At 39.3% G+C, this 27156-nt stretch overlaps 1 protein-coding gene across 2 annotated transcripts in view; it reads right to left on the minus strand.

Moving 5' to 3' along the window:
- Nucleotides 1-27156, minus strand: part of LOC136866085 (putative protein FAM10A4) — a 405358-nt gene that overhangs the window by 19101 nt on the left and 359101 nt on the right. For both annotated transcript variants that reach the window (XM_067142747.2, XM_067142748.2), the window contains exon 6: nucleotides 20350-20597. In XM_067142747.2, coding sequence (XP_066998848.1) covers nucleotides 20361-20597 — 237 coding nt within the window. In that variant the 3' untranslated portion in view covers nucleotides 20350-20360. The remainder of the gene's footprint in view (nucleotides 1-20349; nucleotides 20598-27156) is intronic.

Here is a 27156-nt window from a genome sequence, read left to right on the forward strand (position 1 = left end):
CCAATGAAGACACTACTTTCATTGCCGTATATGCACCAAATGAAGATGACATCCCAGAAGAGAAAGACAGGTTTTATGATGAATTGCAAAGAACAGTAGACGACACCATGGGAACCATTTTTGTCCTTGGTGACTTCAATGGCAGGGTTGGAAACAACACAGAGGGAATTGAGGGCCTGCTTGGGAAATACGGAGAGGTTCACCAGAATGACATTGGGAGAAGACTCCTGGACATGTGTGCAGGCAATGACTTTGTAATAGCAAATACTATGTTCCCACACAGAGAAGCACACCGCTACACAAGAGAAGTCGCCATCATTGACTACATCCTAGCACCACGTAGCCAGTGGAGATATATCTTAGATACCAGAGTGTACAGAGGTTATGAGATTGGAAGTGATCACTATTTGGTAGTTACGCGGCTTCACATTAACATCAAGACCAACAACTCAGTTACCAGGACGAAACCTAAAGAAAGAATAAAGGTGCATAAATTGAGAGAAGAGACCACCCAGCAAGCATACCAAGATGCTGTGAAACAAGGGATTGATCGACTGGAATTGCCACCTGCGGGAGAAGGCCAACTGGAAGAGACAGGGTGCCTGTTCAAGGAGGTAATCCTTGAAGCTGCAGCCGAGGTCTGTGGAAAGTCTAGGGGAGGGCAGCATCAGAAGAGGACACCATGGTGGACAGAAGAGGTGAAGGAACTAGTCAGGGAGAAGAAGGAATTGTGGAAGAAATACTTACTCACTAAACACCCAAGTGACGTGAGGTCTACAAAAAAGGATTGCAGTGAAGAATGCATTGAAAGTTGACCAGCAAAGTTCGGAGAAACAATGGAAGTAAACCTACAAAATAACCAAAAGCTATTTTACAGGGTACTGAAATATTTGCAAACAGAGAAGCAGTGTCCTCGCAAGTTCATAAAGGACAAAAGCGGAAACCACCTCCGAAGTGGAAATGACACCATGGAACGGTGGAAAGAACACTTTCAAGAACTGCTCGGAGGAAATATGGAAATTGAGGATAACGATCAAGCAGGAGGAAAACAGCAGCACCAAAAGGAAGATGGGACCTGTGAGGAATTACGTATTGAGGAACTAAAGCGTGCACTGATGAAAATGAAACTAGGCAAAGCTGCAGGCCACGACCAGATAGCACTTGAAATGCTCAAGTTTATGGGCAAAAGTGGTGAAGATTTTTTCCACCGTATTATCAACCTGGCCTGGAAAACAAAGAAGGTACCAACTGATTGGGAGTACAGTGTCATAGTTCCAATATTCAAGAAAGGGGACAACAGAGATTGCACAAACCATCGTGGCATATCGCTCCTGAGCATGCCGGGGAAAATATATGCAAGGATCCTGGAAGATAGATTAAGGCAAGTTGTAGAACCACAGTTCGATGAAGCGCAGTGGGGGTTTCAGCCGGGAAGAAGCACCCAAGACCACATTTTCACCATCGGACAATCAGCGAAAAACTGATGAGGTATGGAAAAGAGACTCATCTCGCCTTCATCGACCTAGAGAAAGCCTTTCACACCATTCCAAGAGTTGAAATTTGGAAGATACTAAAGAAAAGAAATGTTGACCAACAGATAACAGCAGCAATTCAAAGCCTGTACAGTCGATGACAGAATTATGTTCGAACCTGCAATGCAGAGTCTCAGGTGTTTGAGACCTCAGTGTGACTCAAACAAAGCTGCATCCTCAGCCCACTTCTCTTCATTACCTTTGTACCGGGCGGTACACCCTTATGCCGCAATTTTAAACTTTAAAACTGAACTTTAAAAACTGGATCAACTCATAAGTTTATCAGAAGATGTTACTACCGTAAATTTTGTGATTACGAAGTTGTCAATACTGTGTGGATTTCAACTTGTTTTGTTTCCATTGATCAAGAAGTGTGGACATTCTCTTATAGATGTCTCTACTAAAAAAACTATGATTATGCACCCTGGTGCGAAGTGAAGGAACTTTTTTGAAGAAATTTTGTATACATAAGTTTTCTTATTACTAAATTTTGTTCTTTCATTTGTGGGTTGGCAATATTTATCTTTTCTTTCTGCCAGTTTTTGAACTGAGCCAATCAATTATTTCTGTAATTAATTTTTCACCAATCATGTCTTTCTTCTCCGATTTTAAGTGTACGGTCTACTCTGACCAATAAAATTGAGTGGGTGTGGCTGTTTTATTCATGAAAGGTCTCGAACCTTCCTCGAGGTTATAAAAACTGCTGTTTTCTTGTCTCTCGGCCACTCGAACAACAACTAGCCTAGTGTATGGAAGTGTAGCAGGAGGCTGGAAGCGTCTCTTTCATCCGGCAGTAGCTCTTCAATAAGGTAATGGCCGCTTAACATCTTTACTTCTTGCCAGCTCAGCAGTTTAACTCGCGGGGAAGGTCCGAAATCTTTACTATGTAACCTATCTCTTAAACATGTAGAATTCTGTAAAAACTTCATCTATCTTTCAATCAATCAATCAATCAATACTGATCTGCATTTAGGGCAGTCGCCCAGGTGGCAGATTCCCTATCTGTTGCTTTCCTAGCCTTTTCCTAAATGATTTCAAAGAAATTGGAAATTTATTGAACATCTCCCTTGGTACATTATTACAATCCCTAACTCCCCTTCCTATAAATGAAGATTTGCCCCAGTTCGTCCTCTTGAATTCCAACTTTATCTTCATATTGTGATCTTTCCTACTTTTATAAACGCCATTCAAACTTATTCGTCTACTAATGTCATTCCACGCCACCTCTCCGCTGACAGCTCGGAACATACCACTTAGTCAAGCAGCTCTTCTTCTTTCTCTCAATTCTTCCCAACCCAAACATTGCAGCATTTCTGTAACGCTACTCTTTTGTCGGAAATCACCCAGAACAAATCGAGCTGCTTTTCTTTGGATTTTTTCCAGTTCTTGAATCAGGTAATCCTGGGGAGGGTCCCATACACTGGAACCATACTCTAGTTGGGGTCTTACCAGAGACTTATATGCACTCTCCTTTACATCCTTACTACAACCCCTAAACACCATCATAACCATGTGCAGAGATCTGTACCCTTTATTTACAATCCCGTTTATGTGATTACCCCAATGAAGATCTTTCCTTATATTAACACCTAGATACTTACAATGATCCCCAAAAGGAACTTTCACCCCATCAACACAGTAATTAAAACTCAGAGGACTTTTACTATTTGTGAAACTCACAACCTGACTTTTAACCCCGTTTATCAACATACCATTGCCTGCTGTCCATCTCACCACATTTTCGAGGTCACGTTAGAGTTGCTCACAATCTTGTAACTTATTTATCACTCTATAGAGAATAACATCATCCGCAAAAAGCCTTACCTCCGATTCCACTCCTTTACTCATATCATTTATATATATAAGAAAACATAAAGGTCCGATAATACTGTCCTGAGGAATTCCCCTCTTAATTATTACAGGGTCAGATAAAGCTTCACCTACTCTAATTCTCTGAGATCTATTTTCTAGAAATATAGCAACCCATTCAGTCACTCTTTTGTCTAGTCCAATTGCACTCATTTTTACCAGTAGTCTCCCATGATCCACCCTATCAAATGCTTTAGACAGGTCAATCGCGATACAGTCCATTTGACCTCCAGAATCCAAGATATCTGCTATATCTTGCTGGAATCCTACAAGTTGAGCTTCAGTGGAATAACCTACCCTAAAACCGAATTGCCTTCTATCGAACCAGTTATTAATTTCACAAACATGTCTAATATAATCAGAAAGAATGCCTTCCCAAAGCTTACATACAATGCATGTCAAACTTACTGGCCTGTAATTTTCAGCTTTATGTCTATCACCCTTTCCTTTATACACAGGGGCTAATATAGCAACTCTCCATTCACCTGGTATAGCTCCTCCGACCAAACAATAATCAAATAAGTACTTCAGATATGGTACTATATCCCAACCCATTGTCTTTAGTATATCCCCAGAAATCTGATCAATTCCAGCCGCTTTTCTAGTTTTCAATTTTTGTAACTTATTGTAAATGTCATTGTTATCATATGTAAATTTTATTACTTCTTTGGCCTTAGTCTCCTCCTCTATCTCGACATTATCCTTGTAACCAACAGTCTTTACATACTGCTGACTGAATACTTCTGCCTTTTGAAGATCCTCACATACACACTCCCCTTGTTCATTAATTATTCCTGGAATGTCCTTCTTGGAACCTGTTTCTGCCCTAAAATACCTATACATACCCTTCCATTTTTCACTAAAATTTGTATGACTGCCAATTATGCTTGCCATCATGTTATCCTTAGCTGCCTTCTTTGCTAGATTCAATTTTCTAGTAAGTTCCTTCAATTTCTCCTCACTTCCACAGCCATTTCTAACTCTATTTCTTTCCAGTCTGCACCTCCTTCTTAGTCTCTTTATTTCTCTATTATAATAAGGTGGGTCTTTACCATTCCTTACCACCCTTAATGGTACAAACCTGTTTTTGCATTCCTCAACAATTTCTTTAAACCTATCCCAGAGTCTGTTTACATTTTTATTTACCGTTTTCCACCGATCATAGTTACTTTTTAGAAACTGCCTCATGCCTGCTTTATCAGCCATATGGTACTGCCTAACAGTCCTACTTTTAAGACCTTCCTTTCTATCACATTTATTTTTAACTACGACAAAAACAGCTTCATGATCACTAATACCATCTATTACTTCAGTTTCCCTATAGAGCTCATCTGGTTTTGTCAGCACCACATCCAGGATATTTTTCCCTCTGGTTGGTTCCATCACTTTCTGAATCAGTTGTCCTTCCCATATTAACTTATTTGCCATTTGTTGGTCATGCTTCCTGTCGTTCGTATTTCCTTCCCAATTGACATTAGCAAATTCAGATCTCCTGCTACAATCACATTTCTTTCCATGTCGTTTCTCACATAGCTGACTATCCTATCAAATAATTCCGAATCCACGTCAGTGCTACCCTTTCCCGATCTGTACACTCCAAATATATCAAGTTGCCTATTATCTTTAGAAATGAGCCTTACACCTAGAATTTCATGACTCTCATCTTTAACTTTTTCGTAGCTTGCAAATTCTTCTTTCACCAGAATGAACACTCCCCCTTCCACCATTCCTATCCTATCTCTACAATACACACTCCAGTGCCTTGAGAAAATTTCTGCATCCATTATATCATTTCTCAGCCATGATTCAACTCCTATTACAATATCTGGTAAATATATATCTATTAAATTACTTAATTCTATTCCTTTCTTTACAATACTTCTACAGTTCAACACTAACAATTTTATTTCATCCCTACTTGATTTCCAGTTCCCTGTTCCCTTATCACCGCTCCCTAGGCCATCCCGTTTCCCTGAATGTACCTCCCTATTACCCTTCCAAACAAATTTCCTAACTTATACGTACCACTGCGGTTTAAAAGAAGGCCATTCGAGTGCAGATCCCTATTTCCTACCCACCCATTGGGATCTAGAAATTTCACTCCCAGTTTCCCACATACCCACTCCATAGTCTCATTTAAATCCCCAATCACCCTCCAGTCAGTATCCCTCCTACACAGTATTCCACTAATATCAATCTCCGCTTTCTTAAACTTCACCCGTGCTGCATTTACCAGATCCTACACATCTCCAACTATGTTGGTACTTATATCAGCTTGCCTTACGTTGTTGGTACCAACGTGAAACACTACCACCTTCTCCTTCCCCTCCTCCCTCTCTTCTACTTTCCTCAACATCTGCCTCAACCTAATTCCTGGATAACATTCTACCCTGGTTCCCTTTCCTCCACACACTTTCCCCACGTGTCTAACGATCGAATCCCCCCAGAACCAGAGCCTTAACCCTACCCACCTCATTTGATCCCCTCCCCTCCTGGTCAGCCCTTTCTTTCCTGATAGCTGCAGAAGATACTTCCTCCTCCCTTTTCTCCTTCCCATGACCCTGTTCCACCTGTCTTTTCCTATCCTCTACTCTACATTTCCCTTTCCTATCTTTTCCCTTCCTCCTACTTCCACACATCTCAGCAACAGTTCCCTGTCCCTCATCTTCCCTCTGTTGTTGTACCTGGAGTGACTCGTACTGATTTCGCACAGACAAATGTCCTGAATTCTGATCCTGAATAGAGCCCTTAGCCTGCAATCTCCTTCCCCTTAGAACATTAGACCACCTATCTTCTACAACTCCTCCCTTTCCTTCCCCTCTCTCTTGTACACCTACTGTAACCTGTACATTGTTTGAGGGAGTCCTATCTTCCTTCATGTCCTCTGTGAGAATCCTAATTATCTCCCTCAAACTTTCCAACTCCTCCCTCATACCCCACAATACCTCGCCACACCCACAGTAAGTACACTTGCGCTCCTTAGCCATGCTTTACGGGGAAAAAATGAAATTAAAAATAAAATAACTTATTTGCAAAAAATAAATGAACGGAGGGATATATTGTCTGGGATAGTACACAACAATAAGGTAATTAATATACGACTACACTACAATACTACTTAGTCATGCACTATTTTTTAAATCCTACAACCCCTAACAGGATAAAAACTGCTGTTAATTACTGAATATCAAAAGTAATACACAAGAACTACACAATTCCAAACTGCAGTTAAGCCTATCCTAATTACAACAACAGTATTTTAGTAAGAGTTTCTACGGATACCTCTACTACACCAGTACTACACAAATATTTTACAATAATAAAATAAGCACACTAAATTCTAATAGGATATTACTCGTATACTACTGTACAGTACACTAGAGTAATTTTAAACTACCTTCAGACGTATCCTAATTACGATACCGGTACCGTACCGTATGTCACTACTAAGCACAACAGAAATGAAATTTGCAAGAACTACTGTACTCAAAGTTTACCAACGAAGCTAAATGCTTAGACAAATTATTATTAGTATTACGGTCTAATAGATACACACGAAAGATAACACACGAATATAGCAGGCAAGATACGGCACTATCTAAATGTACTGTATCTATACTACACTACACTGCGTTTGGTTAAATGCTTAAGTATCAAAAGGATTGCCGTACACGAAGAAAAACACGAATATAACTGGCAAGATACTATCTAATATATTATACCTTATCTTCACAACAATTCTACTGAAATGTGGTTATGTGATTATTACAGCTGGTGGATTACTATTATTTTCCCTACTCCATGGGACGGAGTATAAAAGTGTCCTTAATTAGGCCTACTGAAAAATACAAGGTTGTCTACAATAATTTCTCAAATATTTCTATCAAAACTACTACTACTACTACTACTACTACTACTCCAGGGACTTTATCTACAATTACTGGGATATATGAACTTTATTATTATTATTATTTTTTTTTTCTAGGGGCTTTACGTCGCGCCGACACAGATAGGTCTTATGGTGACGATGGGATAGGAAAGGCCTAGGAGTTGGAAGGAAGCGGCCGTGGCCTTAATTAAGATACAGCCCCAGCATTTGCCTGGTGTGAAAATGGGAAACCACGTTTATTATTATTAGCTAACCGCTCCTAAATACTGAAAGATCGAGGGAGCGTAATATAAATTACGGATACTTTAACTACCTACTCAGAAGTACAAATGAATGTAATACAAGGTCAGCTGATTTTTATTTATATTTACTTGACTACATTGCACCCTTTGTTCACGACTGTAGCCAACAATGCAATATTTGAATGTGAGGAGCAACAATAATCAATAACAATATGACTGTTAACTATTACCGTGTAATCTCTTTAACTTCTTTTTAAATAGAAGTTTACAGGCGTATCGTGTTTTTTAATGTAGTAATTTATTACCTTCGCGATAGTTTGAACGGATATCTATACGAAATACCGGAGAAGTTGCTGCAGAAGTTACGGTACTATTCCTTATGATAATCCGCCTTTGTTAGTATAACCGACGAACCTACAGATATTTACAAATATTTTTAAAGTTAATATTATTACTTGAAGTATTTCCTAAACCTAAATTCGAAACAAGGTACACCTAGCTAGTCTACGTAACCTAGAAAACGTAATTTACTGAAGACCAACTGAAGTACTTGTTACAAAATTTAAATAAATAAATAAATAAATAAATAAATAAATAAATAAATAACTGCAAATCGGGGATAGCGAGTGCATTACCCTCTCGAGCTCCCCTTCATGTTGGATTTGAGGTGACTACGTTTTTGTAACCGTTTTTCTACTCTTCCTTAATGTGTTAAATTTTTTCTGTATATGAGTCACCTCCATAGCTTGGGAATAGCCCCTGTTTCATCGGCCTAGTGCCTTTTACGTTTTAAAATGTGTATTCAGGAGTGCAAGTTCTCGCCTCCATTCATTTTGTATTTTGGGCCATTAAATTAACCTATTCTTTTTCAGCTAAGGCCCAGTAGATTGGGTACAAGATACCCCTGTTTCTTTGTAAGTGTGCCTTGAGGGCTGTTAATGGTAAAGTCCGTTGTGGCCTTTGGTAGGCTCAGAATATCGAGAGCGGGTCCGCTCTTTTATCTGTGGTAAATGTGCCTCTAGGAGGCTTGACATTGCTAGGTGGGAGCAAGTGCTCCATGTAATTAGGGGATTTCTGCCCTTTGGTAATAGGTGTTTGTGAGCTGAGAGCTCAGAAATGGTAAAAATTAGGGCTTGTGGCCCACATTGTTAAATTGTCTCTAAATCTTGGCTTTCCTGGTCTTGTACCTGATTTGACTTGTTATTTGTTAAAGTCTGAAGTTTTATGTGAAAATTGTTAGTTTTGCTATTTTCGAAAATATAACCTTTAATGCAATTTTAATCAATATCTCAGCTTTGTAGTTAGACCCATTCCAGCCCGCACCTTCTTTCACCTATGCATTCCACGGGTATCCCCATAACAACCTTAATGGATGATGTGATCAAATCGTATAATGGGAAGGTGCAGAAATTCAAGCTCGGCCATAAGTTTCTGAGGCCAGTGTATATCACCCATTGCGCCTTTGCTGATGACATATTGCTGCTCTGAGATTCGGAAAGGAATCTACAAAAGAACTTGTTAATCTGGGAAGAAGAGCTGAAAAAGAGGGGCATGAAAATCAATGCAAGAAAAACTCAGAGCATGATGATGTCACGGCAGCCTACCTCACAGCAGATTGCACTGAATGACAGTACAATATTGGAGCAGACCACTCATTTTAAATACCATGGAGCCACATTACAGGAAGATGGCGGAATAGATGGAGAAATTATAGCTCGATCCCAAGCCTCTGGGCGGTTCTTCAAAGCACTGAAGAGGAAATTTCTTAACAACCTTTCTGTGTCTAAATCCACGAAACTCCGTGTGTACAAGGTGATATATCTGCCACCCTTGCTCTATGGCTGTGAAACCTGGGCATTGACCAGCAAACACCGGAGTAGAATTCAAGCATCAGAAATGCGATTTCTCTGCAAAATTGAAGGGAAAACAAGAATGGATAGAAACAGGGATCAGACCATCAGAACCAGTCTTGACATCTCATCTGTTCTAGAGAAAATTGAACAGAGCCAACTATGCTGGTTTGGACATGTCCAAAGAATGGAGGATAAGAGAATGGCTAAACAAGCTTTGGATGCCAGAATGCAAGGAGCTAGACCACGTGGCAAACCCACAAGAATGTGGGAAGAAAATGTAAAGGCAGCTGTGGAAGCCAGGGGTGGCGAATGGAGGAAAGTGAAGGAGCTGGCCCGAGACAGAACCCGCTGGGAAACCTCGACACCGCAAGGTAGAACAGGATCGACTAAGTAAGTAAGTAAGTAAGTAAGTAAGTAAGTAAGTAAGTAAGTAAGTACTTAATTTTATAGATTTGGTAGGGCATTCTTTCACAATATTCCATGTTAACCACTACACAATGCTCAAGTTTACTTATGATACTGCAAGAAATACACGACAAATCAACTAATATTACTATTTTCATAGTAGTATTTGCTCAATATAGGGATGGCAAGCATATTTAAGTGACTGTTGATAAAATGACCTAGCTACAGGATCTCTAGTTTTAAGCAGAATGTGAACCATGGGAACATACCCTACTGCGCATTAATTTCAATGCACCTAATAATTTATATCTAATTCCCTGTAGATACAATATAATACTATGGTTTCACTTGAGTAAGCAAGGGAACAGTACAACACTTGAAAATATGTCAGGTTTGTGTGTTTGTTTTCATCTAGATGCAATATTACCCCAAAAGAATGTTGTGTACATAAACAATTGATACCTGAACTGGTATGTTTGTTTTACCTAGTTGATGACTGAAGGCTCATTTGATGCACCTCTCTTGTTGCCTGTAGTGCTGTGATGTCCGCAGTGTTCGTCAAACATTACTAAGGTACATACTATTTGGTTCCTGCATTTCAGTTCCTTAGTGACAGTTGACAGTGTGCATATCTTTATTATGGCTCCAAGAGTGGAGATATCCATAGAAAAATGTGCTGCAATTGTAACACTCAGACAAGCAGATTTATCAATTCGCCAAATTGCAAAACAATGTAGCGTGTCTATAGGGTAAGTGCAATAAACCCTTTACCATCAGACAACAGGTAACAACAAGGACAGGCCACAACCAGGACAACCTCGTAAAACAACTAAAAGTGATAAATTAATCCGAATTACTAGTAAGAGAAATAGGTTCAAAACAGCACCACAGATTTGTGCAGAACTGGTAGAAATTACCAAGAAACAAATATCTGTTGCAACACAGTAAAAAGGAGACTGAATGAAGCCAGCTTGAAAAGATGTGTGGCAGCAAGGAAACGCTTTTTGAAGCCTATATATAAAAAGAAGAGAATCGAATGGGCTAGAAAACAGCATTAACTGGACACATGAAGAGCAGAAAAAAGTGTTATTTAAAGATGAATCTAAGATTGAGACTTTTGGAACCAGAAGGATATCTGTTCGCCGATGAAGGAGGAAAGGTGGCCCAGCAGTGCGTTCTACCAACAGTTACGAGAACACGGTGGGGGTTCTATTTTGGCTTGGGGGTGTTTTCCAAGAGGTAGAGAGGGAGACATTGTGAAAATAGGATGTATGGATCAAAAGCACTTCCTCCGCATACTTCATTATCATACAATACCATGTGGATTGTGCTTAACAGGGAAAGGGTTCACCTTACAACAGGATAATGATCCAAAACATTGGTCAACATTCTGTAAGAAGTACACTGCATCAAAGGAAAAACAGAAAGTACTGAAAGATACTGTCTGGCCGTTCCAAAATCCGGATTGTAATCCCAATGAAACGATCTGGGATGAAGTAGACAGACATATTAGGGAAGTTCATATATCCAGCAAGGAACATTATTGGAACGTTGTTAAGAATGTGTGGAATCATATAGATTCAAAATACCTACAAAAACTGATTGACTGCATGCCGTGAGTTTGTGAGGCAGTCATTAAATCCAACGGAGGGTACTTTGATGAAAGGAAAATATAATTGTTCTGTTTTATATAATTATATTCTTGGAGAAATAAATTTTGATTTGAATTTATATCTGAAATACCAGATAACAGTCATGGTATATTGAAATTAACGAGCGACAGGGTAACTTTTTATTTATCCCATATAACTCCTAATTTCTGAAGCATGGGCAGCAGTATGAAGTAAGAACATAAAACATCAAAGTGGATGGCTAATATTTCAATATCAAGTCCCACTTGACAAAGGAATGCAAAGGGTTAAGTGCACTCTGTTTCAGAATGCTTCCTTGCTGCACCACTGAGTAGGGAGTGTACCAAGATTTGGAATAAAGTCAAGAGCACACATTAAATAAAAAAACACACCGGGTGTGACGTGTTAACTCAGTTCTACAGTGTTTGGTAGGTATTTTGAGTCTATATGATTCCACACATCGTTAACAACGCTCCAGAACTGGGCGAGATGTATCTAGTCTCTTTTTTTGCCGAGTGTAGTTCTATGTCTATCAAAAGGTAGAGAAGGGTCCCCTAATGGTATTGAATAGGTGGACCCTTCTCTACCCTTTGATAGTGATCAATTGTCATGACGGACCATAATGAAATTCATAACATATGACGTAGTTCTAGGATCACGTTATAGATGTCACATTGCGTGCACATATTTCATTGCATTTTTTCCAGTACTTAACTGCTAAGCATGCTCGTTTAGATGATGAAACTATTCTTCATCTCATTGATTCAGATAACAAATTAGATGAAAGATCTTTGGATAGTGAGGATAACACGTCACAATCGAAAGTAAGAAAGGTCCACCAATTCAATACACTTAATTAGTTGTATCTGTACTTTATACATTGTGGGACTAGTTTCAACCTCTTTTTAACATTGAAGGTCATCCTCAGCCAATAGAAGCCATAATAGTAATAATATCAAGTATAACAAAAGCAATCACCAAAAATAAAATTGAGTATGTTCTAATGTTTGTTATCATCGAAAATGCCAATGAAACATGTCGATAAGGACAATGAATGTTGCACAAAGTTCATGTTGATCAACTGATAATTGACAATACAATCCAGTCATTCAACTGGGTCAGGAATGGAATGAATGAAGCCCCTATCTAGCGGCGAAGATAGGAACTGTGCCGGCTGCTGAAGCCTGTCACACTAATCTGGGGCAATGAAAAATGAATGACAGATGAAATGAAATGGTAATGGAGTGTGTTGCTGGAATGAAAGATGAAAGGGAAAAAACCGGACTACCGGGAGAAAAACCTGTCCCGCCTCCGCTTTGTCCAGCACAAATCTCACATGGAGTGACCGGGATTTGAACCACGGAACCCAACAGTGAGAGGCCGGAGGCAATTAATGTTCAATGATGCAATTGTTTATTATATATTTAGAACACAAAATCTAAATTAGAGCTTGTACAACAACTTGGGTCCCTATCAGTGGAAACTGGTGGATTAAAAGTTCAGTGGTGCACAATATTTACCAATGATATGATTACAGGTTAATTTTCAAATCCATATAAACAAAAATACTTTTTAATATTTAAAAATAAAACATTTTACATTTCTATTTTCAGGAATATTACAACAACTCACTAACAATCTTTTTTTCCTATATATATATGCCTAATTAAGAAAACTCTCTTACCATGTTCATGTTTGTGGGTTACTGTAGTCACGTCCTAGTTCGTGAACCATGGGCAATGTCTGAGTGGACTAGTAAGTGGTCCTGAGCGTCGGGATACAAGTTGCTATGGAATGGGAGTGGGCATCTCGGACATATTCTGAGTCCTGGCCCTCCTTGTGCTCAGGCGGCTAGGACTATACAATTCACCGGTGGTCCATAACCCGTTAGAGGAGAGATCCTCACTTGGACTATGTGCAAGTAGGGTAGCATCCTGCTTCATGAATTTACTGAGTTCAGAACATTTTAAGCAAGCCTCAGACCTATGGGAGTAATGGAGTCCCACTCCCATTTGACAGGCGAGGGACTCCTTGGAAACAACTTGGCGAACGAAATGGAATTCGATGGGGAGCTATCAATATTAATGGGGCTTATGGAAGAAAGAAGGTAGAACTGGCTGAGTCAGCAAAGAGGATGCATCTGGATGTGCTAGGAGTAAGTGATATTCGGGTGAGGGGAGATAATGAGGAAGAGATAGGAGATTATAAAGTGTACTTGACGGGTGTTAGAAAGGGAAGGGCAGAGTCTGGGGTAGGGCTCTTTATCAGGAATACCATTGCACGCAACATAGTTTCTGTTAGGCACGTAAATGAGCGAATAATGTGGGTAGATTTGTCAGTTGGAGGAATTAGGACTAGAACTGTGTCCGTGTATTCACCATGTGAGGGTGCAGATGAAGATGAAGTTGACAAGCTTTATGAAGCACTGAGTGACATCGTGTCAGGGTCAACAGCAAGGATAGAATAGTGCTAATGGGTGATTTCAATGCGAGAGTTGGGAATAGAACTGAAGGATACGAAAGGGTGATTGTTAAAGGTGGAGAAGATATGGAAGCTAATGGGAATGGGAAGCGTTTGCTGGACTTCTGTGCTAGTGTGGGTTTAGCTGTTATGAATACATTCTTCAAGCATAAGGCTATACACCGCTACACGTGGGAGGCTAGGGGTACCAGATCCATAATAGATTATATCTTAACAGACTTTGAATTCAGGAAATCTGTTAGGAATGTATGAGTTTTCTGGGGATTTTTTGATGATACAGACCACTATCTGATCTGCAGTGAACTAAGTATCTCTAGCCCTAGGGTAGAGAAAGTGAAATCTGTCTGCAAACGAATAAGAGTAGAAAATCTCCAGGACGAGGAAATTAGACAGAAGTACATGGATAGGATTAGTGAGAAGTTTCGAACAGTAGACAGTAAGCAGGTTCAGGATATAGAAAGTGAATGGGTGGCATACAGGGATGCTGTAGTAGAAACAGCAAGGGAATGCCTAGGAACAACTGTGTGTAAAGATGGGAAAAGGCGAACATCTTGGTGGAATGATGAAGTGAGAGCAGCCTGTAAACGTAAAAAGAAGGCTTATCAGAAATGGCTCCAAACAAGGGCCGAGGCAGACAGGGATTTGACGTAGATGAAAGAAACAGAGCGAAACAAATAGTCGTTGAATCCAAAAAGAAGTCATGGGAAGATTTTGGTAACAACCTGGAAAGGCTAGGTCAAGCAGCAGGGAAACCTTTCTGGACAGTAATAAAGAAGCTCAGGAAGGGAGGAAAACAGGAAATGAACAGTGTTTTGAGTAATTCAGGTGAACTCGTAATAGATCCCAGGGAATCACTGGACAGGTGGAGGGAATATTTTGAACATCATCTCAATGTAAAAGGAAATCATCCCGGTGGTGTTGCAAACAGCCAAGCTCATGGGGAGGAGGAAAATGATTGTGGTGAAATTATGCTTGAGGAAGTGGAAAGGATGGTAAGAAAACTCCATTGTCATAAGGCAGCAGGAATAGATGAAATTAGATCTGAAATGGTGAAGTATAGTGGGAAGGCAGGGATGAAATGGCTTCATAGAGTAGTAAAATTAGCATGGAGTGTTGGTAAGGTACCTTCAAATTGGACAAAAGCAGTAATTGCACCTATCTATAAGCAAGGGAACAGGAAGGATTGCAACAATTATCGAGGTATCTCATTGATTAGTATACCAGGCAAAGTATTCACTGGCATCTTGGAAGGGAGGGTGCGATCAATCGTTGAGAGGAAGTTGGATGAAAACCAGTGTGGTTTCAGACCACAGAGAGGCTGTCAGGATCAGATTTTCAGTATGCGCCAGGTAATTGAAAAATGCTACGAGAGGAACAGGCAGTTGTGTTTATGTTTTGTAGATCAAGAGAAAGCATACGACAGGGTACCGGGGGACTATGGAATTAAAGGTAGATTATTAAAATCAATCAAAGGCATTTATGTTGACAATTGGGCTTCAGTGAGAATTGATGGTAGAATGATTTCTTGGTTCAGGGTACTTACAGGGGTTAGACAAGGTTGTAATCTTTCACCTTTGCTGTTCGTAGTTTACATGGATCATCTGTTGAAAAGTATAAAATGGCAGGGAGGGATTCAGTTAGGTGGAAATGTAGTAAGCAGTTTGGCCTATGCTGACGACTTGGTCTTAATGGCAGACTGTACCGAAAGCCTGCAGTCTAATATCTTGGAACTTGAAAATAGGTGCAATGAGTATGGTATGAAAATTAGCCTCTCGAAGACTAAAGTGATGTCAGTAGGTAAGAAATTCAATAGAATTGAATGTCAGATTGGTGATACAAAAATAGAACAGGTCGATAATTTCAAGTATTTAGGTTGTGTGTTCTCCCAGGATGGTAATATAGTAAGCGAGATTGAATCAAGGTGTAGTAAAGCTAATGCAATGAGCTCGCAGTTGCGATCAGCAGTATTCTGTAAGAAGGAAGTAAGCTCCCAGACGAAACTATCTTTACATCGGTCTGTTTTCAGACCTACATTGCTTTACGGGAGTGAAAGCTGGGTGGAACGAAACTATCTTTACATCGGTCTGTTTTCAGACCTACATTGCTTTACGGGAGTGAAAGCTGGGTGGACTCAGGATATCTTATTCATAAGTTAGAAGTAACAGACATGAAAGTAGCAAGAATGACTGCTGGTACAAACAGGTGGGAAAAATGGCAGGAGGGTAGTCGGAATGAGGAGAAAAAGGCTAATTTAGGAATGAACTCAATGGATGAAGCTGTACGCATAAACCGGCTTCGGTGGTGGGGTCTTGTGAGGCGAATGGAGGAGGATAGGTTACCTAGGAGAATAACGGACTCTGCTATGGAGGGTAAGAGAAGTAGAGGTAAACCAAGACGACGATGTTTAGACTCGGTTTCTAACGATTTAAAGATAAGAGGTATGGATCTAAATGAGACCACAACACTAGTTGCAAATCGAGGATTGTGGCGACGTTTAGTAAATTCTCAGAGGCTTGCAGACTGAACGCTGAAAGGCATAACAGTCTATAATGATAATGTATGTATGTATGTATGTATGTATGTATGTATGTATGTATGTATGTATGTATGTATGTAATGTCTTACCATACTAAAATGAAACACTTTCACCTAATTATACAGCAAATTTTCCCTCCTCTCCTTACACCTGGCAAACATATCAATAAATTTTGCATTAAAGTCACTGATTCTCATTACAAATTCTCGCTCTATTGAAAGCACTGCCAGAGCTGACAAACCTGTCTTGGCAACATTGTGTTCCGCAGAAACATTTTTACTCTATTTAGAGTGGAGAAACACCATCCTGCTTCTACAGTAGGCATCAGAATGGTTAACAGCACTTTCAACAGTTCAACACTTTCACTAAATGAAGCAAACAAATTATTGTCTGTAATGAAGTCCATTAAACACATAGCACTAGACATTTTTGGAACTCCTCTCTAGTGTAGATTACAGACAGTTCTGTGCAAATTTTGCTCTCATTAATGAATGGATATGATATTACTGCAGCTTTCAGACTCTTAAAAGGAAATTTTTCATAGTGAAGCTAAACCTGTCATTGACTTCCCTTAGAATAACATAACACACTTCAAATGCCTCCCTTTTCACACACTGTTCTTCAGTTCTTCTTCCCTCTTTTGATTGTTCTTTTTTGCTATCCACCAATTTTCTTTGTAATGTTTATTTTATTTATTATTTTTTATTACTAGAGCTTTATGTTTTCTTATATATATATGTATAAAGAAGTGGAATCAGAGATAAGGCATTTTGCAGATGATGTTATTCTGTCTAGAGAAATAAATAAGTTACAAGATTGTGAGCAACTGCAAAATGACCTCGATAATGTTGTGAGATGGACAGTAGGCAATGGAATGATGATAAACAGGGTTAAAAGTCAGGTTGTGAGTTTCACAAATAGGAAAAGTCCTCTCAGTTTTAATTAATGCACTGATGGGGTGAAAGTTCCCTTTGGGGATCATTGTAAGTACCTAGGTGTTAATATACGGAAAGATCTTCATTGGGGGTAATCAAAGGATACAGATCTCTGCACATGGTTATGAGGGTATTTAGGGGTTGTAGTAAGGATATAGGCCTAAAGGAGAGGGCATATAAGTCACTGGTAAGACCTCAAATAGAGTATGGTTCCAGTGTATGGGACCTTCACCAGGATTACTTGATTCAGGAACTGAAAAAATCCAAAGAAAAGCAGTTCGATTTGTTCTGGGTGATTTCAGACAAAAGAGTAGCATGACAATAATGTTGCAAAGTTTGGGCTGGGAAGACTTGGGAGAAAGGAGACATGTTCCGAGCTGTCAGTGGAGAGATGGCATGGAATGACATCAGTAGACGAATAAGTTTGAGTGGTGTCTTTAAAAGTAGGAATGTCACAATATGAAGATAAAGCTGGAATTCAAGAGGACAAATTGGGCAAATATTCGTTTATAGGAAGGGGAGTTAGGGATTGGAATATCTTACCAAGGGAGATGTTCAATGAATTTCTGATTTCTTTGCTATCATTAAAGAAAAAGCTAGGAAAACTACAGATAGGGCATCTGCCACCTGGGCGACTGCCCTAAATGCAAATCAGTAGTGATGGATTGATTGATTGATTGAATTACTGATTGGTCAGATGCCGAGAATGAAGAATTATTTACAATTTGTATAAAAATCGGTCTGCAGTGATAAGAATCGAGGGTTTTGAAAAAGAAGCAGCAATCCAGAAAGGAGTGAGACAAGGCTGCTGTTTGTCCCCCCTTCTTTTCAATGCTTATGTAGGACAGTCAATAAAATAAATCAAAGAGGAATTTGGAAATGGAATCATAATCCAAGGAGAGGAAATCAAAACCCTGAGATTTGCCAATGATATTGTTATTTTATCTGAGACTGCAGAAGACCTGGAGAAGTTGCTGAATGGTATGGAAGAAGGAGTACAAGATGAAAATAAATAAGTCCAAAACAAAAGTAATGGAGTGCAGTCGAACAAAGACAGGTAAAGAAGGTTATATTAGATTAAGAAACGAAGTCTTAAAGGAAGTAGATGGGTATCATTACTTGGGAAGTAAAATAACCAACGATGACAGAAGTAAGGAGGACATAAAATGCAGACTAGCACAAGCAAGGAAGAGCTTTCTTAAGAAATCTGCTCACTTTGAACATAGATAGGCCTATAGGAATTAGAAACATGTTTATGAAGACTTTTGTCTGGAGCATAGCATTGTATGGAAGTGAAACATGGACGATAACTAGCTTAGATAGAAAGAAAATTGAAGCTTTTGAAATATGGTGTTACAGAAGAATGCTGAGGGTGAGATAGATAGATTGAATCATGAATGAAGAGATACTGAATCAATTGGTGAGGAGATTGCTTTGGCTAAATTTGACCAGAAGAAGAGATAGAATGATAGGACACATCTGAAGACACCCAGGACTTGTTCAGTTGGTTTTTGAGGGAAGTGCAGGTGATAAGAATGGTAAGAATAGACCCAGGTATGAATATGTCAAGCAGATTACAGCAGATGTACGATGCAGTAATTATGTAGAAATGAAACGGTTATCACAGGATAGGCTGCTATGGGGGAACTGCACAAACCCGCCTATGAACTGATGACTCAACAACAACAACAACATGCTCTCTTATGGTGACTAAAAACTTTTTAACATAAAAATCCACAAAGAACACCTTCCATTGAGCAGAAAACAGATGTCTCAGTTTAAAATGAGCAAGGAATACTGTGTACTTATCCCACTTATAGAACATGAAAAACACTAATATACAGTATATTACTAGTCTCTTACAATGAAGATTAATTTAAGTTCCAGTAATAATACAATGAAGCCTTAATCTTGAACAGAGACAATTGTCTTGCAATGACTTTGAACAGGGACTGCCACATTCATCAAGATACGGAAGGGCAAGACCACCAACAAGAACATGAAATTCAAGTCACTCAATATAATGATATTCCCAATCAACATATACCACACTGTACAGTGTTTAGATCAGTTTGTAGTGTAGATAACCATTCTCAGTGAACTGAAATCAGAAAGAGCAAGTAGGACCATTCTTTGAAGAATGAGGGCACTGGAAAAGTAAATGTAGGGCCCTGAGGAGCATGCTTAAATAAAAAAATACCAGGTGAGTTGGCCATGTGCATAGAGGCACACAGCTGTCAGCTTTAATCCGGGAGATAGTGGGTTCGAATCCCACTATCGGCAGCCCTGAAGATGGTTTTCCGTGGTTTCCCATTTTCACACCAGCCAAATGCTGGGGCTGTTCCTTAATTAAGATCACGGCCGCTTCCTTCAAACTCCTAGGCCTTTCCTATCCCATCATTGCCATAAGACCTATCTGTGTCGGCGCGACGTAAAGCCCCTAGGAAAAAAAACACCACCTAGGCTTCACAAACCTAATAATTTAAGATTAGAAGAAAACAAAACTCATCCTAGGGAAATCACCCATGAAATATGAAAGTGAGGAGCCAGGCTGGAAGTAATTTCAGATTCAATCAGGCCCCCCGATCATCACCCCATTCCCCCACTCACTAATCAGAGCCTGAACTGTGCAGGCAGGGAGCATGATAGTTAAGTGATTTTGTCACTGGTTTCTCACCAAGCCAGCAATAGTTTGAATCCAGCCAATGCATGTGAGATTTTTAAAATGATTTGTGTCCACGTGGTTCAGATTCCACATAAAATTGGAGGTTACTTGGCTGTGATCACTATATCAACAGTCACAAACTACATGCTTGTTTTGAACTGTGCAGGGTTTACACTGAGAACATTTAATGGGACCATTCTAATTAATGTTCTGAATAACAATGAGACAGTGTGAAAGGGAAGGAGATTAAAGCACAGTTTGCAACCCATCACTAGGAGTAAATCAGAACACAATGCAGCAACATTACTCACTGGCAATATGTTTAGTCCAATCCAACATCATCACTGGGAGCACGGGGAGACTCGCCAGAAGAAAAGTTGCCTGGAAATGATCCAGGAAAGCCTGGGAAGCCTCCTCCAAGACCACCCAAGCCACTTCCTCCACCAAATTTAGTTGCCAATTTTGTGATTATTGCAGCAATCTTTGGATTGTTCTGGTACTTTATTATGTTGGCAGGATTTGTAGAAATATCTTGGAAAGCTGCAGCTACTTCAGGATCCTTAAGAGAAAAAAAAACAACAAATTTTTAAATAAAGTGATCAGGTAACTTAGAATACATTTAGTAACTACTAGGTCACACAATTATCTGATGATAGGGCAGCGATGGAACCGCATTAGCTGGTAAGTCTTAGCACAAGGCCAGCCACTAGCAGCATATTAACTTATTTATGGAATGACTCATGCCTTTTTCATGCTAACATACTGATGAAAAAAAAAAAAAAAAAAAAAAAAAAAACTTACGGACCTGCATTGGAGTACATCCAATATTCAAGGTAATTAATATTACATACATATGCATGTTTATAGCTAAATTTTGATAATTATGGATGAGTTTTAATTTGCAATATTTTTGGTCGGCGTACAGCCATAAAATGTTTCCACCCCTCTAGGGTTAAAGTAACTGTTGAGACAACTCTGTGTCTCTATATTTTGATACCTTGACCTTGCTCTTGGTTTCATTACATACCCGAGTTTGTATATATTCATCTATCTTGTATCCTATACTAGTTGCAGTCTTAGTACTCGTATCTGCTTGTTTTGCTAGGCGACACTAGCAGTCCATCTCAGCTGGAGATTTCCTCTCAGACTTGTTTACCCATTTGGGTTCTTGGATTGAAATATATATTTACCGAAGTTAAGAAGAAAAATGAAGACTATAATGCACGGCAGTTCTATCTTATGTTATCAGTGAATTTATACTTGCTTTAGAGTTTTAAATATTTTGGGCCTCCCTGTTACCACAACGTTCAAAATGTTTTCTTGATATAATGATTGTAGTTGACTGTTAGTTTGGTTATGTTTTGGACCCTGTTGATGTTTTTACGTTCCATCCATGGCTCTAGCCTATTATTTAATGTTTGTGCGAGTTCTAGATTCACTTATTTTAACACTATATGGGTGTTCTACGTTTTATTTTGTCGCTTACCACAGCGGGTGGCATGCAGATTGTTCATTTAACTGTGTGTTCGGTGTGGTTGTGTTTTATATGTGCTTTGGAGAAAAGCATTTGTCTTGTTAACATCGGCAACATATGGCAAGCCTGGTCTAGAGTTCAATTGTTTGATTAATTGTCTCTCTGACAGGCTTTGAGATTTGTAGTCGAAGCTATGTTAGGCAAGATTAGGTTACCTTGAAGGTTGAGAAGGTAAGGAATGATTACAGAAGTGCTGCAATTTCTGGAATTAGTGTGTTGGGCACGTTTGGTCTAGACCTTTCGGAGCTCCTTGTCCTGGACAATATCTGAAACCTACGTATCATGTGAAATGTTTGTTTTATGACACTACATTTGTATGATTGTAGCCTCTGATTGATTGTGGAGGATGACATGAGAAAATGACCATATGCCATTGCTATGCAAAGATTTGTCCATTTATTTATTAATCAATATCATAGTTTTTCTTAAACATAATTGTCTTTGGTAGAAGGTCCTTTTATTCCATTATTTTGGTCTTGTTATTTAGTTACCATGGCAACCTTGCCTCTTTATATTTCGGTCTCTAACATATTTTTAGGTGAGCTTCCATGTCTGTACGTGAGCTCTGCGCGATTTGTTTTCCTTTTCCTTCTTTGCTCCTTTGGGTTCTTTGTTATGTCAGATTTGACCTTATATATTTTTCTTTGGAGGAAGGAGGATAAAAATCACATTCCTCTCGTCTTGAACGGAATTGTTTTTCTGCAAGCCATTTCTTTCAATGTTACATTTTTTCATATGGTTCATATTACCGTTTCTATGATACTTTGATTTGTTTGTCATACTGCCTAAAACATCTTCATTCGAGACGGATCGTGAAAGTCTAATGAAATATCTTTGATGAGAATGTAATAAAAATACAAGCATTCAAGTTGGCACGTTGTGTTGTTCATCCCAACCAAGGAAATGCAAACAGTGTTTGGGATCCTCACCAAGAATACCTAATAAAAGAAATAGATAGTGTGCAGAGGAAAGCAGCAAGATTTGTAACAGGGGATTTCAGGAGAAAGAGTAGTGTATCAGAAATGTTAAAGGAGCTTGGGTGGGAAACTTTAAGTGAGAGAAGGGAGAAAACTAGACTTCTAGGATTATATAGAGCCTATACAGGAGAAGAAGCATGGGGAGATATCCATGAGAGGCTTCAGTTAGAAAATAATTATATCGGCAGGACTGACCACAAATATAAAATTAGAAGGAATTTTAGCAGAAGCGATTGGGGTAAATTTTCATTCATTGGGAAGAGTGTGAAGGAGTGGAACAGTTTACCAGGGCTAGTGTTTGATCCTTTTCCAAAATCTGTACAGATATTCAAGAAGAGAATAAACAGCAACAGAGAAAATAAATGAAATGTTAGAGGGGCATTCGACCAGTGCAGGTTATTGTAAATAAAATTTTAAAAATGTGTGTGAATAAATTAATTCCATCCCCTGGTCTAAGGAGTTTGGACAACCAAAGTAGGGGACTGCCTGTAGGGGTGAAGTACAGTGGAGACTTCGAGGGCCCTGGGACCGCTACGGTAGCTGTGAAGGCCCTTCAGGAACTCTGAAAAGTGGTGGCAAAAGGGGCTCTGGTTAAGACGCAGCAGGTCGTTACGCTACTTAGGTTCCAGAATGGGTAATAAAAAAAAAAAAAGGTACATAAATGCAATGTAAATTTTAATCTTATACCAGTTGTATAGTATCATTTGAAGTAATTCCACATACTGTATACCAATTGACTATAAGAAAAAATTGTTGGCATAAATTGTTTAATATTGTATTATAGGAAAATTTTCTTCTCTTGTTAATTTAATATTCAGTGCTTGACAATAATGTATTTTTGTGTACCATTTGCCACCAAGGTAGACACCTCATTTGCAAATAAAGAGAATTTGATTTGATTTGAAAGAGAAATGTATGTACAGGAGTATGTCAACCTCTGTATTTCTTCTTGCATTCCTTCCTTCTTTATGCGTTTTAAAATACCGTAAATGTATTTTTTCTTCCATGCTATTTTTGTTTGCTATGCTAGTTGATGTGGATTCAACTCCAAACTGTCTTGTGTTTGCCAGGGCTAAGCCCACAATGAGAAGCCCCGATAGCCTAGCTGTTATCCAATGCGTGTATACTCTGTACTGGTTAAATAAGCATTTACTAATGCTTACGGGAACCTCTGGTTAGGGTTTTTTTTTATTTTGAATGAAGAGGGAAGGTCGGTGGTTTGTGTCACTGTGGAGCATAAACTTTAAATAGGATCCTATGTGTAGGATTACATTGACTAAAAAAAAAAAAAGTCCAGTTGAACATGGGTACAACAGTTGAATACTGAAGGATTGTAGGTAAATTGATGAACATAACAAGGACATCAGCCAGGGACAGACGGTGTAGTACCTTTCACTTTGCTGTTCCGTGTCCAGTCAGGCAGTATTGTGTAAGCCTTGAAGGCTGAATGTTGTTTACATGTCTATAGTCAAGCTATAGGCATGCCTCGAAGATGCTTAGCTATTTGAGAGAGTTGCATCGAGGGACTTGGCAAGGTGGAGTGGACAAATCAATGGATTGCTGCACACGTTGATCCTGAAACAGAGATCCGAGCAAATGTGGCACCAGGGGTGTTCAAACATACTACGAAGAATTGTCTACTTGCAGCATGTGACACGTGACTTTGACCCAGCTTACTCTTCTGTCACAACACCTTCATGCATATCTTTTGTGGTGTAAGGCAGGGATTGCCTGGAGAATGGGATGGTGCTCTGCTGTGTTAGCAATGAAAGCAGGTTCTCTCTTCATACAAAAGATGGCTGTTTTTGTGCGTGATGTTGACCTTCTGAGAATCATATTCCAGAGTGCATTCACCCCAAATTCTGGCATCATAGTGTGAGGTGCAATAAGTTACAATTCTTGCTTACTTTTGGTGTTTATGGAGGGTGTGTCAAACAGTGCCTCCTACATTCAGGACATTGTTCAACCCCCTCCTGCTGTCACTCCTGCAACAAGAAGGTGATGTACTGTTTCAGCTGGATACTACTTATCAACATACTGCAGGTATTACCACTACCAGTATATGATGTGCTCTTCGTGGTGTTCGACAACTGTCTTGGCCAGCATAATCCCCATGCATCTTTCCCACTGAACATGTTTAGGACATGATGGAACGACACCTGACGCAAGTCTGTACAGCCAACTACTAACCTTGCACAACTGCAACAACAGGTGTAAGAGGTTTGAAATAATACTGCAGGATATTTGTCACCTGTACGATCATCTATCTACATGTGAAAATACAAGCTTATGTGGCTTGATGTGAAACATAATGCAGGTACTACCACTACTACCATGTGATGTGCTCTGTATTATAACGCATTCACATGGACAACTTTTTTGATAAGCATAATGGATGACTCTGGTGCTTCCATACAGAAAATAAGGAAATGAATTAACCTAGCGATATCCTTTTGGATTAGTGTGCCTTCTTTTTTCCATTTGCTGTAGAGAAATTGTACTTTATTATTGAACTTTGTCTCTTCACAAACTTGCCAAGTAACGAGTTGTGGGACAAACAACATAACTATTAGCCTTTCGATAAATTAAGTGGTAGACGAAAACTAAAATGATTGAAGAATAAACAAAATATTTTACAAGGAAGAAAACAAAAAACAAAATATAGTATAATTTAATACCAAAACAGAAAATATATTCAAAAGAATAATAAATAATAATAATGTTATTTGTTTTACGTCCCACTAACTACCTTTTTTTAAGGTCTTCGGAGACGCCGAGGTGCTGGAATTTAGTCGCGCAGGAGTTCTTTTACGTGCCAGTAAATCTACCGACACGGGGCTGTCGTATTTGAGCACCTTGAAATACCACCGGACTGAGCCAAGATCGAACCTGCCAAGTTGGGGTTAGAAGGCCAGCGCCTTAACCATCTGACCCACTCAGCCCGGCATTCAAAAGAATAAAGGGTCCCTGAAATTCAGAAGTCCTTAAGGAGACCACTCCCAACCATAATATGAACAACTAGCTTTACAGTAGACTTATCATTTGCTAATATGAGAGATCAAGAAAGCAAGTTCTATTCTGCAGGTACGTTCATGTAGAACATTTAACCATTAGGTATATGAATTACTATTCTCCTATCTTGGTCGTCCATTGAACAGTCGAAATATATCACATGCTTTGAATAATATATCTCTCCTAGCACTGATAATGGATTCTGTAACAAGCAGTTTAGTACCTTTCAGTTGTCACTAGATATGCCAAAATTGGTCTTGTGATTGTTAAGGAGCAATTTTATGACGAAAGGATTACAGGCATAATGAATTAGTTAGCCAGTGAAAACTAAGGCTGGAAACATGTGGATTGCATCTAAATCTAACAAAAACAGAATACCTGGAGTGCAGCACCCAACTAAATAGCACAATATTGATTGATATCATCCCACTGCTGAAGACATCTGCGTACCATTACCTTGGATCCCATGTGACAGCTAACAGCGACACACTTGGTAGATGCTCGAGCACAAGTTAACGCCACATAGTTGAAGTGACACCAGGTTATGGGCATCTTTTGTGATCACAAGAACCCGCTGTGTCTCAAATTAGAGACCTACCGCACAGTCATTCCCCAGTGATACTGTATGGGGTGGAAAGTTGGCCTGTGACAAAGAGACACGAGCGAATCCTGCATGTAACATGCTTAGATGGACGCTGGGAGCCACATGACTAGACCACACTAAGAACGAAGAGGTCAGGAACACTCTTAGAGAAGCCCCAATTCCTGACAAAATGAGAGATAGGCAAGGCTGAGGTGGTATGGTCACATGGCCAGACCTGATGCAGAATCTACTGTGAAGCGAGTGCTTACACTCAGCCAAGATGGACAGTGGTCTTGAGGCCAGCCAGAACGTGGTGGAGGGAGGAAATAAGAGTTGCGGGTGTTCACTTTGCCGACGCTGAAGACTAAGCAAAATGCAAGAAGGCAGACACTACATAAGATGGAAAGAATGCCAGAAAAAAGAAAAAGAGGATTGATTATAGCCTGTAACCATCCATGTCAACAGCTGTTCTTTGTTGCTATCCCAGTCAATGGGTGAAATTCCTAGATTAAATTTATCTCACTTCCACTCCAAGACCATGATGTGATTGTCCTCATTAAATGTTTTGCTACTCTGCACAGGAAACAACTACAGTACTGTACTGTTCTGCTTCATCTGTCTGTGCTAAGAACTTCACTGGGGCTAGTAGAACTGTTGACAGGAGCAGACATGAAACAATAACTGTTTACTTTTTAAATCACGTACAGCAAACTCCCAATTATCCGGTTTGCAGGTTATCCGTGCACCCCTGAAAAGGTGATTGTATTTCATTAATTTTTGTCATGGCATTTTGAATACATGTGAAATGCATACTTGAAATTCAAGCGTGTTCTCAAATGCAAGTGTGTTGGCAGCATCTTTGTTTGAGAACTAAACACCAAAACAATGTACTGTATAGCAGTTCTTTCTTTGTGTTCTGTGATAGCAGTCATGGCTACGAAGCAAAAGAAAGTGCCTATCACTTTAAAACAAAAGCTTGAATTAACTGAAAAGTTTGAGAAAGGAGAATCAG

Source organism: Anabrus simplex, chromosome 3 (genome assembly GCF_040414725.1).
Source record: "Anabrus simplex isolate iqAnaSimp1 chromosome 3, ASM4041472v1, whole genome shotgun sequence".
Classification (NCBI taxonomy): Eukaryota; Metazoa; Arthropoda; class Insecta; order Orthoptera; family Tettigoniidae; genus Anabrus; species Anabrus simplex.